At 42.1% G+C, this 19,816-nt stretch overlaps 1 protein-coding gene and 1 pseudogene across 1 annotated transcript; one reads left to right on the forward strand and one right to left on the reverse strand.

Annotated features, from left to right (window-relative positions):
* Nucleotides 1-3,611: 3,611 nt before the first annotated feature.
* Nucleotides 3,612-4,565, reverse strand: LOC100762382 (olfactory receptor 13A1). Its single transcript, XM_027409211.1, has one exon. It carries the CDS (start codon nucleotides 4,545-4,547, stop codon nucleotides 3,612-3,614), a length of 936 nt encoding a protein of 311 aa, XP_027265012.1. The 5' UTR covers nucleotides 4,548-4,565.
* A 13,611-nt stretch (nucleotides 4,566-18,176) lies between these two features.
* Nucleotides 18,177-19,610, forward strand: LOC100760929 (annotated as a pseudogene).
* Nucleotides 19,611-19,816: the final 206 nt, after the last annotated feature.

A 19,816-nucleotide genomic window follows, 5' to 3' on the forward strand; every position in this document is an offset into this window, starting at 1 on the left:
GGGAGTAACCCCCTTCTCCATAGGTACCAGAACAGAGACTCCAGACATTTTATTTGAGTATTTACTCTGTCTGGTTGATTTGGTAACTAAATCAGAGGAGCCTTTAAAGGCTCAAAATTTCAGTGAAGGATGGGCTCCAGGAGGAGGGAGAGCCTATGATTGATCTTAGTGAATTGGTCAGGGTGCCCAGTGTTCTCTGTGACCACTTGGCAGACTCTCTTGGCAGTTTGAATGTTGATTGACTCTACATCTGGTCATTCTAGTTCACTGAGCACTTCCTAGGTCACATGTAACACTGTAGTCTGCCTCCTAGAATTCCAGGACCTGTTGCAGCATGAAATTCAAAGGCAACTTGACTGTTTTCAATCCGTTCAAATTTATGCAAAATGAAAATAAACAAAAACCATACAAGCACATCAGAAAACATCAATCTCCCAGACAAAGCATACAACTTAAAAAGACAGACCATCCATGCAGTCAGAGGAGAGCAGACAAACACAGGCATGCAGTGGCCACATTCACTCCTATGCCAAAATCAAGAGGATAGGAGGATGTCTCTGTTCTATGCTGCAGACTTTCTATGCTGCAGACTTGATCTACAGTCATGTCTCATTTCTCTTATCTTTCCCAAATGTCCAGACTTCCAGAACAACTCACCCATTTGTCCTGTGTCAAGTGCACATTTGTCAGAAATGTCTACTTTCATTTTGTTCTCAATTTGCAAATTTGTGGGGGTCACAGTCTGGGTTTTTCCCTGAGTCCATAATACCAAAAATGTGCTTGCCCCCACCTAGGGCTTGACAATGACTAACTGACTCTTTAATTTGTGGCAGCCAGGGTGGAATTCCTCTAAGTCCGTCTCAGAGTATATCCCATACCCCAGTCCTGAGTCTGCCATCACCCAGGATCTCTAAATGCTGAGGCCTCCAAATACTATGGAGTAGTAGACCACAGAGAAAAGATTCACAGACTCAACTTAGATTATTATTAGCCAAGTTTATTAAAACTGATAGTTGGGTCACAGTCTCTATCCCTGCCCCCAAATAAATGTGCAGCCTGCAGGCAGGTGAATGAAGGGCTTCTAAAGGTGAAAACCAGAGGAAGTCATATATGTATATATGACTATATATATATATATATATATATATATATATATATATATGTGTGTGTGTGTGTGTGTGTGTGTGTGTGTGTGTGTGTGTGTGTGTATGCACGAGGATGTTACAAGCCAAAGAGTTGTTCAGTGCGGCCAACATTAAGTGGTTGATGCAACTTTAAAAAATTGTCCTTGATTAGCTGCATTATCAGGTTACAGAAGCCTAAATTTAGTAGTCAGTCATATAACAAGCAGATGGTTACAGCTGCAAATTTATGGCTGGGGTCAAGGAATCAGGGTAAGAATTTATCTTTCAGAAACTTGACTCAGAGACAAATCTCTATTAGATAACAAGATGGATACCTAGCAAGAAACACAGGTTCTTTAGCCATCACACCATCATGATAAGAATATGCAAATAATGTATTTAAGAGATATGTGCATGTATATGTGTCTGTGACCCTTTTTACACTTATGCTTGGCTGACTGTCAGTTGTTCTGTTGCTTACATAGCATTCTCGAGACTAATAACAGGAGGAGTTGTACAAAACATGTGACAGAGAAACCAACAGATCAAACAGACCAAGGCCAGGATGCACAGATGTTACTCTATTGTCACAATAACTGAATTAAAAATAACCTAGGAAATCACTGAGGGACACTTCTGGCCATGAATCTGAGACCATTTCCACTCTGTGTGGGTAAATCTAGGGACTGGGGACTAGAAAGCCCAGATTAAAGGAGAAAGCCAGTTGAGCACAGGTGTTCCTCTAATATGTGTTCTGGGCCACCACAGAGGAAAGACACTTCCCCTCCCCCAAATCCCCCAGTGCCACAAAGCCCTGTCTCACAACAGACCAATGCAGAGCGCCCAGTGCCCATTGACTGAATCTTCTGAAACCATGAGACTGAATGAATGTTTTGAAAAGGGATTTTGTCACAAGGATGAAGAGCTGATTCACACCACACACCTGATTTGCATCACAAACCCTGGTGTGGCCCAGCGCCTAAGAGGAATAAGGAAGTTGATGAAGACTGTGTTTAGTCAGAAAAGGACCCAGCATCATTTCTGCAGCAGTGGCTGCAGATGCCACCCTTTCTCCACTGAGTTGTCTTCCTACCATTGTCTCAGCGGTGGCTGCAGATGCGCTTCCTGTTGTCCCGCGCTATATTCTCGCCGGCAAGAATCACACAGGACACTCGGATCCTTCTGCAGGAAAGCTTTAATGCATCTTGAGAGAGGAGAGCATAAGCTTACCAGAGCGGAGACCCCGAGCCAAGAATCCCGTCCCCTAATAAAGGCTGGCAGCTCCACCTGGGACGTGTCACCCTATGAATGGCTTCAGCTCCTCAGGCCATATGAGCCACGGGATAGGCAGAGATCAAGGAAATGGATAATTACCCAGCGCCTGCAAAATAATTTACATTCAGTGCCTGCAGGCACCATCATTGTAATGGAGAATGCAGGGACGGCTCCCTACATCCTGTCCCCATTCTTTCCTCAGCCTCCTCAGAGTGTTTGAAGGATTTTAGCCAGGACTGTTTGGTCAACACAAAGCAGACTCCATTTTTAATTCATGCCTTTTGTTTTGTTTTGGTATTTTTTGTCATATGGTCTTGGATTTGTTTTGCTTTTTTTTTGCACACACACAGATAGATAGATAGATAGATAGATAGATAGATAGATAGATAGATGATTGGATGGGTAGTTAAGTAGGTAGGTAGGTAGGATGAAGGAGGAGTTGTGGAAGGAGAAAGAACATGATTAAAATATGTTGTAGGGGGAAAAGTTCTAGCCCTTGAATTTTGTTAATAATACAGTTTTGATTTTTATTCATAATGTGAAGGAAGAGTTCTACTTTCCTATGCAGATATTCATCTACTTTCTCCAAAACTCTGTGCTGGAAATATTAATCTTTCTCATGAGTTTGAGTGTCGTCATTGTCTTGGGTAAGCTGGAATCACACATGTCAGTTCATTTGTGATACTTAAAACTTCACCCCTGTTCCTCTCTATGCCGGCACCACTAGCTCTGCTAGCCTCGACTTCCACAGCTCAATAGGAAGCTGTGAAATTGAGAACCTGAGCCACTCAACTTGTGTCTTCCCAAGACACTATGCATGCTGGCAACTCAAGATTCCTTATGACATTTAGATCCATTAGCCATAGCTCTGAAACAAAGTTCTGTGTTTTTTATGGGGTGGCACTGGATGAAAAGGCTTTGTTTTTTCTCTATCACCATTGTCAACCACTGAAAAACCTTCTAGGAAGTGAAATGTGGCCATCCACATTTAGATAAACTTTACTTTTGAAATGGTTTGTATTTATCAGGAAATAAAGCTTGAGTGTTTTGTTTGTAATGTACCTGAGAATCTTGTTGTTTTTGAGGTTACAGTAAGTGGAAGTGTGCAGTGCTTGCATCAGAGAATAGTTTTCTAAAACAACGACAGGTACATCCCTATTCCATGAGGCTATTCTCAAGAAAGCATGTGTAGGATCAGCCTGCACCTCTCACCTAATGAGAGAAAGAGGACAAGAGTCTCCCCAGGGCGAGCTTGACATCCTTGTTCCTCAGGGTGTAGATGAGGGGGTTCAGGGTTGGGCTTAGGACTGAGTACAGCACCGAAGTCACTTTGCTTCTTTCTGGGCTGTAGCTGGAAGCAGGGCTGATATAGGCACAGAACACAGATGAGTAGTACACACAGACCACGATGAGGTGGGATGAGCAGGTAGAAAAGGCCTTCTTCTTGCCCTCAGCAGAACGCATGCGCAGGATGCTGGCGATAATGTAGCCATAGGAGAGTAGGGTGAAGAAGAAGTTGATGCCTCCATAGAAGGCATCTGCCATAAGAGTCATAATACTGTTCACATATGTGGGGCTGCAGGAGAGCAGGAGGAGTGGGGGTATCTCACAGAAGAAGTGGGTGATGACCTTGGGGCCACAGAATGACAGCCGTGTCATCAGACCAGTGTTGATAGATGCATTCAGAGCACAGATGGACCACACACCCAAAGCCAGGGCCCCACACAGGTGTGGGCTCATCCTAGAGCTGTAGTGCAGAGGATGGCAGATGGCCACATAGCGGTCGTAGGCCATGACTGTGAGCAGAAGCAGCTCGGAGGATGCAGACCACACAAGGAAGAAGAGCTGTGCCATGCACCCCTTGAAGGCGATGGTGTTTTCCTTAGACACCAGGCCCAGCAGCGCCTTGGGCAGCACAGAGGAGGTGCAGACAATATCCATGGTGGCCAGGTTGCACAGGAAAAAATACATGGGACTGTGCAGCCCATTGCTGGAGGTGACCAAAGCAATGATCACAATGTTGCCTATTAGAGCCATTGTGTAGAGGGTCAGGAAACAGCCTATTAGGAGAAGTCTTAGACTAGGGTGCTCTGAGAACCCTTCCAGCACAAACTCTGTCACCATTGTCTGGTTGGGATTTAATATCATAATGGAGTGTATTTGCTTCACAACTGTGTCTGTTGGCTTCTGAGAAAATATCAGTTTACCACTTCCAAATCTGGTTTCCAAACTTACACATCTCAAAATTCCCAGCTGCTAGAAAGGGAAAGAGTGAATGTATTTCCTTCATGGAAGCCCCTTGTCCCTTATTGTATGTACCACACCAGGTGAAACAACATGTATTTTATTTACTTTTTATTTCCCACCTAGAAATGTTCTCCATGTAGACTGGACCAAGAGATATATCTGCTCCTCCCTCATCTTGAGCATGTGGGTTGAGTGGAGCATCCCTTACTCAGGACCTGCCTCTATCAGCTGAAAGCACTGTGTTCTCCTGATAGTGCTGGAAACACAGCTGTATGCCTCCCTCTACAGGTATTTTCAATTGATGACACATTTTGCATGGACACACACTCTTGTACCTTCCTCTCACCTGGGATACTATCTTCTCAATCATTTTTTTCTCTGATATTTGGAGTTGGGTCTCTTTTCCCCATCTCAACCTGATTATTTTCATTCCCCATGGCCAAGTAGGAATGTATTTTCTGAATTTTACTTGCTGTGATCCGTGAGTTTTCCTATGTCTGCAACTGCCCTGACTCTCTTCAAATATGTCACCCCAGAGATCATTTTTCAATCTCCAAACCTATAAACCCTAAAGTGATTCTGCAGTATTCTGTCTCAAAAAATCACAGTGATATCAACATCAACATACCCACAACTAAAGTCATTGCATGAACTATAGATGCTCCTGGGTGCTTCCAGTGGCCCTGCATGGAAAGAAAGCTTATCGTCACCTCCCCAGTGTTTCAAGATACTTATATTGTTGAGCACAGCTTCATCTCCCTGACTTATTGTCTTACCTTTAGTCTATGCCCTTGATAGATCCTTAGTCGATCCCCTGTTCCACGAGCCAAGAGTGTTGTTCTGCATTCTCTTAGCTCTCATTCAACTGACCCTCAAAACCTGGAACTACAGCTTTCCAAACATTATATTTTATGTTCTCACTGTCTTCAACTGTTTCATAATTTCTGGATTCTTTTCATTTCCAACATTTCCAATTTCCTCCTTTGTCACCCAAGGACTACAGACTGTGCACCTTGTGATAACTAGACCCCTTTCCCCTAATCCAAATTCACTATTTATATCCCCAGTCCTTCCGCAAATCACATGCTCGCTTGACATAGAAGAAACATCTGACATCACCCATTGTCCTTTTCCATAGGATCCTTATGAGTTCATATGTGAGCACACTGTTTTCCTATCTAAGAACGTGTTTGTGGCAATTATTTGTAGTGCCACTACTCTGGAAATATTCCTTGTTTGCAGATTTATATCCAGTGCCCAAGATAAAAGAACATCATCCTTCAAGACTGAGAACGTTCACAGTGTATTAGTCAGCGAAATGTGTTCTACTTACTGAATCCAGTGGCTCTCATGCTCACCATGTCCCCACTTTGCCCTATACCAGTCTTCTAACACTTCATGTTAAAAGTCACATTTTATCTCCCATATCTTTTTATAATATTGCTTTCAACCTATTTTCCCCCCATCTAAGTAGGAAATGTTGAATTTTAAAAATTATGACTGTCTCCATTTCAAACCAAAGATACTGAAATATTGAACTCACCTTCTGCAACCATACTGACAGTGTTATGTCTGACCATGTTTCTTCCCCACTCTCAAATTTATTTTATGACAGAATGCCAATGCATAATTTGGTATTAAGACTGACCCTAGACTGAGCTAGAGTGAAAGATTTAAAATAATTGAAACTGCTAAAAAACATTTGGTGTCTAATAGAATCCTCCCATTACCTTTAGCACATCAATAAAACAAAATCTAATTACTGGGATACCAGCATGGGACTGATCCAGACTCCAGGAATGTGGGTTTCAGTGTGGAGACCTCGGAAATCTACAGGACCTCCTGCAGTAGTTCAGTACTTATCCATAGCATAGGTGTGGACTTTGGGAGCCCATTCCACATAGAGGGATACTCCCTGAGCCAAGACACACGGGGGTGGGTCTAGGCCCTATCCCAAAGGATGTGATAGACTCTGATGACCCCCTATGGAAGGCCTCACTTTCCCTGGAGAGCAGAAAGGATATGTGATAGGTAGGGTTTTAGTTGGGGGGGGGGGGTGTAGTAGGGGAGGAGGGGAAGGAGTGGGAACTGGGATTGACATATAAAACATCTTGTTTCTAATTCAAATAAAAATATATAAAAAAGAAAATATCTAATTACATGGACAATAACTTACTGATTTCTAAATGGCACATATGAGAAGAAATAACAGATTAATGTAAATGATAGGATTATTTGAGGACTTACACATCTACAGACAAATGGTTTATTACAAAGAAATGAAAAATACACACTAGAGAAAAGATATCACTTCAACAAATGGTGCTGGTCAAACTGGACAGTTACATATAGAAAAATGAAACAAGATCCTTATCCCTCACCCTTTTCAAAACTAAACTTCAAGTAGATCAAGCACCTAGCCTAGCATAAGACTTAACATCAAAATGACAGAGATATGGAATATCATTGTACTCATTATCACAGGAAAGAACTTTCTGAGCAGGACCATGGTAGCACAGGGATTACATCAATAATTGACAAATGGTTGACATCAAACAATAAAGCTTCTGAATAGCAAAGAACACCATCATTTGAGTGAAAAGCAGCCTACAGAATGTTAAAAATCTTTACCAAGTATACATCTGATAGAGGTTTAATATTTTGAACATAGAAATAATTTAAAATATTAAAAGAGAAGAAAAAGTCATTAGTCTTACTAAACTCAGAACAGTATGAGCTACAATAACAACCTGCTTGACAGGATATGACCACTGATGCAATAGTGGCACAAATGTTATGATGCAACCAACCACTTTTTGATTGAATATAAGGCCTATTTCACTATACAGAACAGGTACCTGGCCAAGGTACTCTTATCAAGGCCAAGAACCTGTAGATATATAGATCATAGGCAATAGAAGAAAACCTTCTACTGTTTTTCTACTAAATAGACATAGCATTAACACAACTCCTAATAATTTATCACTGTACCTCTAGATCAGTGCATCTTTGGAACCTCATCAGAGAAACATCTTCCTGCAGTACATGGCGATTAACACAAAGGACTCTATCTGAAAATTATAATAGCCAGAGATGATAACTTCAAAAAGAGAATATTTTCTACAAAGAGTGAGGCAGATACACATATGAACTCACAATGATTTTACATCATACAAAATCTGTGCAAGCCAGACAAAATCCCAACATAAGGAAGAGGTGGGCACATAGTCCCACTTTATGCAGAGGAGATATTGGCGTTTGGTAACTGCTGGAGAAGATAGACTCAATTTTATTTAATGATATTATCTTTTTATATAGGAGACACTCCAAAGTAGTCCCCACACTTAAGAGTAGGCAGCCAATAAAATTGAATACAGTGAGTTTTAAAAGAGTAAGAGAGGTAAAAATAAGTTGAGTGAGTAGGGGGGTGAAGATATATATGAGACAAATTGGTGTGGGATAGTGACCCTGATCTGAGCATGTTTCATGAAATTCTTAAAGAATTAATAAAAATGTTATTTAAAAACCACATCATTTCAAAATGTTGGTAGTTTTGGCAATAAACCTTTAACCCTAGCTGTTGGGAGAAAGGGGCAGGTCAAGGCTAGACTGGTATACATAAATGAGTTCCAGATTGGCTAAAGCTAAATAGTGAGACACTTTAAAAAAACAACAGAAAATTTTTCTCAAGAAAATGAAATCAGCATATCAGAGAGATACCAACACTCCTTTGTGGAGAAGTGGTCATGTTAGCAAACAAAAAGGATAATCCTAGGTATCCATCTGGTGTGAAGGTAGTACATAGCATAATGGAATGAACATTATTCAACAATAGAAAGCAGGATCCCCTTTTATGTACAGGAAAATGGGTGGGAATGAAGAATAATATGTGAAGAAAAGTGAGGCACAGAAGATAGATACTGTATTTACTTCTTATATGTGGAAATGCAAAACTTAGTAGAATAATGATTAATAGGCATGATAAATGACAAAGATGAGGAAGTGTTAAGGAAGCTAGAACAATGGTAACCAAGCACATTTAGAGAGAAACATAGGTTCTAGGGCTCTGCATTGTGGAGTGACTATACTCCAGGATCATGTCTTATGTATTTACAAATAAGAAGAAGGGAGGAGCTCAAAGGTTGAGAAGTCAGAGTTGACAAAGTCACAGAAATGTAAACATAAACATGAATATATCAACCCATATCCATCAACATGTGTAGTGACTTATTCCAAATAACAGCACTGATTGACACTATTCATGGAGGCTAGTGGTTTTCATAATACTAATTCATAAACATAAATTACATAAAAGCCAGATATAAACAGAAAACAGAATGGATGGAGTCCAAAGTTTAAGATGAGCCCAATAACTGTTCACAAAGAAGTTATGTGGGTTCATGTGGAGGGAAATGAACTCACAACCTGATCGATAGCAGAAAATGCATAGCTGTGTTACCTCTTAATTATTGTGACCTGGATAAGAGGATGTAGAGGACATCCAGGATCATGAAAATGTCCTGCATCTTTATGGAACTGGGCTATGTGGAAGGAAGTGTTCTGTAAAACACATTGAATAGTTAAAAAAGATTCAAACCATTTCCTTTAGTGTACTTTGAAAAGTTTAAAGAAAAATTACTTTTAGTTGTTAAATTTTGTTTAACCATATCCTTGACATCTAGCTTGAATATTTTAAAAGTGTGTTAGAGCAAATGGAGTGTATATTCAGATTCAGAGTATGGGAGCGCATGCTTTAAGGTGGAGACAGGAGACACCAGTGAGAAAGTGTAGAGCTCAATCTCTATAGAGTAGGATTAATACTGAGAGGCCACTTGAAGACATGTCTTCTGAACAGTGTAACACAATGTCTTCGCCACTCTAGAAATCTCATAGCAACATCTACACTTGTGTTCATTTTCCAGTAGTGAGAGATGGAATGTGAGTGTGTGCACAGCACCAGACAGGTCTGAACTGAGCACACAAAACATCTGTGATTCCATAGCATGTGTGCTGAATGTTTTGGTTAAATCTATGTGAACCACATTAATAAATAACATGTTCTACTCAAGTTCACGGTGAACACTTAGAATGGAGAACAGAACAATTACAACGAATGTCTGAAGCCTGATAAACATGATCTATCAAGTAAAGTGATTAAGGGTTTGTACAGGGCCTGGGCACAGGCAGTGCAGTGACAATCTGTAAGATCCTGTAGTGTGTGATGAAGAATGAACACGTGTTTGAGAGACAGAGGCACCACCAGGGCTCTTTTTGTGAACTTTGAAGCACCGAGAACTGGAACAACTAGTGACATCAGAGAGGTGCCCGAAGGTAGGACTCCAAGTCCACACTGAGACAGGCTAGCACACTGGAGGGGGCCTTTGTTCTTGAAGAACTACAGTGGGAAGGAGATTGGAAGATGATCCAGCACTTGGGAGATAGAGATAGGCGGATCTCTGTGAGTTAGAGACCAGCCTGGTCTCCAGAGCGAGTGCCAGGATAGGCTCCAACACTACACAGAGAAACCCTGTCTCGAACCCCCCCCCAAAAAAAAATCATCATGACTATGAATCTGGGATGGGCAAAGGCTGGATTAGATACAGGACTTTAACAGTCTCAGCTTCTCAAAGATTATGTGATATCTACATAGGAAAAGTACTAACTTCATCTTGTGATACTAACCTAACCAAGTTATACCAGTTGCTGCATCTCATCAGGAACAAAGCAGGCATCCCCTGCAGAGTATCATGGAAAGGCCTCAGTATTTATATTACCATAGAAGTTAAACTACAGAGAATAGGTCAGTGGGAACTCATTTTGGTGACCAAAGACTGCCATTCTGCCTTCAGTGACCACCCGGGGCATAACATATATTGGTGCATCCAACAAACAAATCACATATATTTCTGAGGGATATTTTGCACACATGACAGAGAGGATAATAGCACTTCTGGAAAACCATAAATTAGTAATTGTTCTTTTCATACACACTGTGTTTAGCAATATTTTGTGCCTGTCATTCCCATTGGCTTAGCAGACAATATTATCTTACTCAGATATGATACTGCTGTACATAGGGAAAAATAATACAGTATGTTTCCCAAGAGTTCACCCAAGCACACTGTGAAGCATAGAGATGATTGGTGCCCACCCATCCCTCTTTTCATAATTCCAGCCTGCTCTTTTGTGGTTTTAGTTTTGATTGATAGCACAAGGCTGCCTTGAAAACCTTCTGAAACTGAGCCTCATCTAGGAGCAAAGAGCTGAGGATCCTCACCACTGTCATGAACTGGAGTGTCTACAGGTCCTATGATATGTCCAGAAAAATTGGTAGAGGAAGCATCTACACTTACAGCCCTGTGATCACAGTCCTCTCCTTTGTAATTTCCTAATATGTAAGGTCACAGAAGAAAAAAATTGTTTCTTTAGGTGACTTCCAGTCTTGCTAGTTCTGTCTGTCCCATAGCAGACAGGGAAGGCTAACACCTACAGGGCTGGCCTGGTGCTTTTGACACAATGGAGGGTGAAGGTCTTTTCTGTACCTCAGCAGTGGACTCTGGACAATAGTGTATAAAAATCTCTCTGAGACAATTTCTCACAATGTCCTGTGGATGTCATAGTCAAACAAGACAATATTCAAGTGCTGTCTAGTCATCAATACAGATATTAGATTCATTTAAATTTGTTGATATAACTTCATAATTAGTGCCAGTATTGAAGGTGATGAATGAGGTTGTCAGGTTTTTGATGCAAAGAGAAAAACAGACATAATAAACTCTCTTATTGTGATTAGAAGTTAGACAATCTGCTGTTTATACAATGGAGCATGAAAACAAATCTTTCTATCATAATCTGGTTTCTGACCCAGCCCTCTATTCTCAAAATCAGGCCTCATTGAGAACATGAATTGATGTCCCCCTGTGCTGATATCCAAACACTGGGACACACGTCACTTTTATGATGAGGTTTTTGCTTTGGAGTTCCATTGTTAGTCAGTAGAATCACATAGTGGAGGATTAGCTTTCACTCACCTTCCCATGTCACAGTGAATTCAGGTGACAGATGGCTCCCACACAGGTGCACACTGTTGAGCAGTCTCCTTTCCTTTGAGCACCAAGTATTTAGTATCCCTCGGAAATTCTGTCTTCCTTTGTGTAGAGGTCACTGGCCTTCAGAAATACCTGTGATTTACTGAGACTAGGGACAATTGTTTGTTTGTCCTAGTGCCTCCTGGGATAGATATTCAAGGAGAAAGCTCTTAGGATCAATTAAAGTGGACTCTTGGCTTCATGACTCAAACTCCCTGGGATTTCCATAGAGGAGGCTTGTCAGGGAAGTTGCATCTTGTGGGCAGAAGCAATCCTCTCTCAATACCTTCATCAACCAACACTCTGCATCCATGTCCCAGAGTGTCACTGGTATTCTCATGCCCTGAGTGGAAGGTCTCACTATGATACAAATCGACTCTTCTGTATTCTGCTGAGAGTACTTCCTCCAAATTGGACAAAGGGCAACTTTATTCGAAGTATGTTTTACTTTCTATGCCCCCTTCCTCTTCCTACATGCAACCCTTTCAATGTAATGTTAAGAATTATTGTTCCGATCATATGAATGGGGGGGTATGTCAAGACAGCAATGGGGAAAACCACAGAGACAACTGACACAAACTAGTGGGAGTTCATGGACTTTGCATTGACAGCTGGGGAACCTGAATGGAACCAAACTAGACTCTCTGGATGTGGGTGACAGTTATGTGACTTGATCTGTTGGGGGCACCCCTAGCAGTGACTCCAGAACTTAACCTAGGGGCATGAACTGGCTTTTTAAAGCCCATTCCCTATGGTGGGATACCTTGCTCAGTCTTGTTACAGTGGGGAGGGGCTTAGTCCCGACTCAACTTGGTATGGTAGATTTTGGACTCCCCAAGGAAGGCCTTACCCCCTCTGAGGAATGGATGGGATTGTGAAGGGAGGCAAAGGGAGAGGGAGAAGGGGAGAATGGGGGAATTGGGGTTTGTATGTAAATTGAAATATAAAATGTTTAATAACAAATTAATAAAAACAAATTAATGTTCCCTCAGCACTTCAATATTGTTTGCTATGTTTTTAAGAATTTAAAATAGTTATTCATTTTTTGATTATCATTATACAGAGTTAATAGTTTATATTTAGGAATATACCTATATCTATATATTTATATGTATACAAAAACAATTAGTAATAAAAAAGAGGTGATGTATTTTTGGAGTAGACTAGGTAATGTTATATAGGAGAGTTTTGATGGAGGAAAGGGAAGGGTTAATGCATTCAAATTATAATATAGAAAATTTAAAAATAAAAAACTCAAAGGTTTATATGATACCTGATACTTCATAAATGAGATCCTATATAAAGCAATTGTTATTAAAATTTCTAACTATAAAGTAATTTTATACAATATATTATAATCACCATTTCTCCTCTTTCAACTACTTCCAGATACTGTAGAAATCATTTCAGACACAAAAGCTTAAAATGGACATATATTGAAGAATGATGATGTAAGTAGTGAAGCTCACACTACAGCCCTATTGTCCAACAAAATGTGAACTTTTTCAAGTTTGAAGTATGCTATCAGGAATTGAGAATATTTAATGGATAAGTAATGGTTGTGCCAGATATTGAATCATATTGGTCTTTGCTTTGAGAAGTGACAAAGAAGTGGACAATAAAGAACATTTACAGAAATCAGATTGGTGACTATCCTAACTGTCATCGTAGAACCTTCATCCAGTGATTGAGGTTAGCAGATGTAGAGATCCACAGCCAAACACTGGGCTGAGCTCCAGGAGTCCAGTTGAAGAAAGGGAGGAGGGATTACATGAGTATGTGTAGGGGGGTGTTAAGATCATGATAGGAAAACCCACAGAGACAGCTGACCTGAGATAATGGGAGCTCACGGGCTCTGGACCGACAGCTAGGGAGCAAGCATGGGACCAACCTAGACCCTCCACATCTGGGAGACAATTGTATAGTTTGGTCTTTTGTGGGACCTGTAATTGGAGGTTTCTCTCCCACCTGCCAGTTCTGAAATAACCACTCAGAGGCTTAATATAAATGCTTGGCCAGTGGCTCGGGCTTATTACTAGCTAGCTCTTACAACTTAAATTAACCAATTTCTATTAATCTAGATGTTGCCATGTGGCTGTGACATTATCAGTCTTCTGGCATGTTGCTTCTTGGTTGGCTGCTCTCATCTCTCTGACTCTACCCTTCTTCGGTATCTCTTCTTGGATTTCCTACCTGCTCTATCCTGCCTTGCCATAGGCCAAAGCAGCTTTATTTATCAACCAATAAGAGCAACACATATCCACAGCATACAGAAAAACATTCCACATCAGGGGCCCCTAGCAGTGGGACCAGGACCTGTCCCTGATGCATGAGCTGACACTTTGGAGCCTACTTACTATGGTGAGATGCCTTGTTGCAGGGGAGAGGAGAGGAGCATGGTCCTGCTTCAAATTGGTATGCCATGATTTGTTGACTACCATGTTGACTACCTTACCCCTTCAGAATGGAGATGGAGGAGTTGACTGGGGAGGAAGATAAAAGGGAGGTGGGAGAGGGAACAGGAGGTGAGGAGGGAGGGCTAACGGTGGTTGGTATGTAAAATAAATAAATAAATAAATTTAAAGATGACAGTGCAAAGTAGCAGTGCAAAGAATTGGCACCTACAATAATATCACAGAGGCAGCGTGTGGCAGTATCTGGACTTATGGAGCCCCCTGCAGGAAGGACCACAGTGCTATATCAGGTGGACTTTCCATGTCAGCTACAAGCATCTCATTTTCATGAGGACTCAAGAGACTTTAAGTCTTATTGGAGGAGGTGGTAGCTGCCCAGTACCAAGGCTGCTCTTTAGGCTACTCAACATGGTCCGAATGGGAAAAAATACAAGACATCACTAAAGGACAAAACTGGCCATCTAAAACATAACTAGAAACCTGAAATTTCTGAAGATGCAAGGTGAGAGCATATGTGAATGATGATTTGTAAGTTTTCACTATAGGCTTCAATAAATATTTGAACGATAGAGGTAAGATGGAACTGGATACCTTGTTTGATTCATGGAACAGGAATTTCCCAAGAGCCTATTACAGGAAGAATATTGAAGATGATTATAATACACCATGACACTCATGGGGAAATCTAACTGCAGAATGCAGCTTTATAGCCCAATGTAGTTTTTTTTTCTGTGAGATTTGGCTACCATGACATTGTCTGCATCTCCTCTGTGCTGAACAAGGTTCTGGTTAGTTTAATTTCTGAGGAAAACACCATCTATTTCCAGGGATACATGGATCACCTCCTTTTCCTTGTGTGGCTCATATTTTCTGAGCTGCTGCTGCTGCCAGTCATGTCCTACACTATTTGGTCATCTGCTTTCCTCTGCACTACAGCTCTAGGATAAAGGACACTTTTGTGGGGAATTGGCTATGGCACGTGCTCCATCTGTGCCCTAAATTATTCCATTAATGCTGCTCTGATGACATGGATGACATGGCTATCATTCTCTGGATTCAAGGACACCTGCTTTGATGACACTTCCCAGTTCCTATCCTCTCCTGCAGCATCTCAAGTGTGGAAAGCACCATGACTCTTATGGCTGATGACTTTTCCAGGGGTATCAGCCTCCTGCCTCCTTGCTGTCTCATGGCTGTATCAGTACTGGCATCTAGCACATGTGCTCAGCTGAGGGAAGCAGAAGGCCTTGTTCACCTACTCAGCCCATCTGTCTTAGTTAATTTTTCTATTGCTCTGAAGAGACACCATGAACATTGCAACTCGTATAATGAAACATTTAATTGGGGTGGCTTGCTTACAGTTTCAGAGGTTGAATTCTTTATCATCAGGGTGGGGAGCCTGCAGATATGATGCTGGCTACATCTTGATCAGAAGGCAACAGGAAGTTGACTGAAACATGGGAAGTATCCTGAGCATAGAAAACCTCAAAGCCAAGTCTCACAGTTACACACTTCCTCCCACTGCACCAAAGCCACACACCCTAATAGTGCAACATCCTTATAAGGTTAAGGGATGCAATTACATTCAAACTACCATGTCACCTCATATTGCTCTCTATTATCATCCATGTTCTGTGTCTGCTTCAAACTACAGTCCATTAGAAGTTAATGCCTGTGGTGATATACTAGGTCCTGAGCTATGTGAGGAACCGTTTCACCTATTCTTCTTTTTGTCAAGGATGCTCTGAAGAGACTCTTGCACCCTTTTCTTTTTATTTATTTTTTTCTCTCTCCATTTTTTATTTAACTTATAAACAAGTTTATTTTACATCTCAATCCCAGTTCCCTCTGCTCCCCTCCTACCCTGCCTCCCCCCCCCCCATAATACCATACCTATCCCATACCCTTTTTGTTCCCCAGGGAGGGTGAGGCCTTCCATAGGGGTCATATCCTTTGGGATAAGGCATAGGCCCACCCCTGGTGCCTAGGCTCAGGGAGTATCCCTCTATGTGGAATGGGCTCCCAAAGTCTATTCCTATGCTAGGGATAAGTACTGATGTACTACAAAGGCCCCATAAATTTCTGAGGTCTCCTCACTGACATCCACTTTCATGGGGTCTGGATCAGTTCCATGCTGGTCTCCCTGCTATCAGTCTGGGGACCAAGAGCTTACCGTTGTTCAGGTCAGCTGTTTCTGTGGGTTTCACCAGCCTGGTCTTGACCACTTTTCTCATCAGTCTTACTTCTCTGCAACTGGATTCCAGTTCAGTTCAAGGTTTAGCTGTGGGTGTGTGCTTCTACTTGCACCAGTTTCTGGATGAAGGCTATGGGATGGCGTATAAGTTAGTCGTCAATCTCATTATCATGGGAGGGCATTTAAGATAGCTTATCCACTGTTGATTAGATTGTTAGTTGGTGTCATCTTGTAGATCTACAGACATTTCCCTAGTGCCTGATTTCTCTTTAAACCTATAATGGCTCCCTCTATTATGGTATCTCTTATCTTGCTCTCCTCTATTCTTCCCCCAACTCAAATTTCCTGCTCCCTCATGTCTTCCTCACCCTTCCTCTTCTCTCCTTCTCATTCTCCTACCTCCCTCTCCACTCCCAATTTGCTCAGGAGATCTTGTCCCTTTTCCCTCTCCAGGGGACCATGTCTGTCTCTCTTAGAGTCCTTCTTGTTTCCTAGCTGGTCTGGCTGTTTCGATTGTGGGCTGGTAATCCTTGCTATATGTCTAAAATCCATATATGAGTGAATACATACCCTGTTTGTCCTTTTGTGACTAGGTTACCTCGCTCAGAATGGATTCTTCTAGTTCCATCCATTTGCCTGTGAATTTCAAGATTCCATTGTTTCACCCTCCCCCCATGCTGAGTAGTACTCCATTGTGTGAATTACCACATTTTCTCTATCCATTCTTCAGTTGAGGGGCATCTAGGTTGCTTCTAGGTTGTGGCTATTACCAATAATGCTGCTATGAACATAGTTGGACAGATATCCTTGTTGTATGAATGTGCTTCTTTTGGGTATATGCTTAAGAGTGGAATTGCTGGATCTTGTGGTAGATTGATTCCCATTTTCCTAAGGAATCGCAATACTGATGTTCAAAGTGGCTATACAAGTTGGAACTCCCACCAGCAGTGGAGGAGTGTTCCCCTTTCTCCACATCATCTCCAGCACAAACTGTCATTGGGAGACTCTTGCACCCTTTTCAGTATTAGTTGGAAATATACAGGCTGTTCTAAAAGTGTAAGCCTGTCTCCCACCTGCCTTGTTAAAACTATCTTCCTGGTTTTGTGCCTTGACTATGGCCATTATAGAAAATTGCCTTTAAATTCAGAACCTGCACATGTCCTTTTTGTTCTGTGTTAGTAGTTTTGATTAGCCCATACTTATCTAGGCCCATCAAATAAAAATTTATCCATATCACCACCTCCCCATGTCCTGACATGTGCTCTTTTTTTTTTCATATAGAAAGTCATGTTGCCTTCCAAAGAGACACAAGAGAGCCTTGCTTCTCTGATCTACATTCTTGCTTATCAGCTACTACCGCCTGTTTGTGTACATCACTGTATCAATATGAATATTGGTAAATATGTGGTCTGTTCTCAGTGCTTTCTCCCTAATTTACATGTGGTCAAGCTTTGTTCTTCAGCTTTCTACATGCTACCCTCCAGTCTTCTTTTACTAGTCAAAAGTGGCACACCACTATAGAATCATTGAGTGCAGAGCCTTGTAGCAGTACAAGGTGTAGAGCAAATGCTTCCTTACCTTGTAGCTGCTGGGAAAAGAGGAATTTAAACTGTTTTCTCCTTTCCCCCTGTCCCATGCTTGCCTGCCCCCAGTGCACATGGAGGTACTATCCACATTGAGATGTGGGACAGCTGCTCAGTGAATCCTCTTTTGAAACAGTTTAAAGATAATCATGGAACACTGCCTCTCCCCGGGACTCCTTGGTAGTCTGCTAGTGGGAGGTCCTCGTCACTCTCTCTTAATTCAGACTTAACTGGACCACTTCCAAGACAATATGCACGAGTGCATCTCCATCCTCGTTGGCCAAGCTGGTGTCCAGATTGGCAATGCCGGCTGGGAGCTCTACTACCTGTAACATGGCATCCAGCCTGATGGCCAGATGCCAAGTGACAAGACCATTGTGGGAGGCGATGACTCATTCAACACTTTCTTCAGTGAGACAGACGCTGGCAAGCATGTACTCCGGGCTGTGTTCGTAGACCTGGAACCCACAGGTACCTATGTAGTTCGCACTGGTACCTACCACCAGCTCTTCCACCCTGAGCAGCTCATCACAGGCAAGGAAGATGCTGCCAATAACTATAACCATGGCCATTACACCATTGGCAAGGAGATCATTGATCTTGTCTTGGACAGAATTCGTACGCTGGCTGACCAGTGTACATGTCTTCAGGGCTTTTTGGTTTTCCACAGCTTTGGTGGGGGAACTGGCTCTGGGTTCACCTCCCTGCTAATGGAGTGGATCTCTGTTGATTATGGAAAGAAGTCCCAGCTGGAGTTCTCCATCTACCCAGCCCCCCAGGTTTCCACTGCTGTGGTTGAGCCCTACGACTCCATTCTCACCACCCACACTACCCTGGAGCACTCTGTGCCATCATGGTAGACAACGAGGCCATCTCTGATATCTGTCATAGAAACCGCGACATTGAGTGTCCCACCTACACTAACCTTAACCGCCTCATTAGCCAGATTGTGTCTTCCATCACTGCTTCCCTCAGATTTGATGGAGCCCTGAATGTTGACCTGACAGAATTCCAGACCAACCTGGTTCCCTACCCTGGCATCCATTTCCCTCTGACCACATATGCCCCTGCCATCTCTGCTGAGAAAGCCTACCATGAGCAGCTTATAGTAGCAGAGATCACCAATTCTTGCTTTGAGCCAGCCAACCAGATGGTGAAATATGACCCTCACCATGGTAAATACATGGCTTGTTGCCTGCTGTATCATGGGGATGTGGTTCCCAAAGATGTCAATGCTGCCATTGCCACCATCAAGACGAAGTGTACCATAAAGTTTGTGGACTGGTGTCCCACTGGCTTCAAGGTTGGCATTAATTACCAGCCTCCCACTGTGGTACCTGGTGGAGACCTGGCCAAAGTCCAGAGAGCTGTGTGCATGCTGAGCAATACCACAGACATTGCTGAGGCCTGAGCTTGCCTAGATCACAAGTTTGATCTGATGTATGCTAAACATGCCTTTGTGACTGGTATGTGGGTGAGGGCATGGAGGAGGGGGAGTTCTCTGAGGCCCATGAGGACATGGCTGCCCTAGAGAAGGATTATGAGGAAGTTGGGGCAGACAGTTCTGAAGGAGATGATGAGGGTGAAGAATATTAGCCCACGTGCTGCAATTTTACACTTCATTGTCTTGTGTTTGTCTTTGTATGTATATGACTGTCTTACACTATCAATAAAGGTGTTTCCATTTTAAGTGGGAAACAAAGATAATCATGGAAGTGTCTCTCAGCAATATTTTTGGAGCTCAATCCACTCAAATTGACAATGAATATATTAACCATCACAACCATAACCATTGTCATGATCCTGTGTTACCTGCTGTTTTTCCATACTGCTTACCTCATCTGTTTATGTTTTTTATTTGTTCTGTATTAGTCACATGACCCTATATAAG

This window comes from Cricetulus griseus, chromosome 3 (genome assembly GCF_003668045.3).
Source record: "Cricetulus griseus strain 17A/GY chromosome 3, alternate assembly CriGri-PICRH-1.0, whole genome shotgun sequence".
NCBI classification, from domain to species: Eukaryota; Metazoa; Chordata; class Mammalia; order Rodentia; family Cricetidae; genus Cricetulus; species Cricetulus griseus.

Coding starts and splice junctions, on each gene's coding strand:
- LOC100762382 (XM_027409211.1), bottom strand. CDS start 4,547: ATGATATTAAATCCCAACCAGACAATGGTGACAGAGTTTGTGCTGGAA.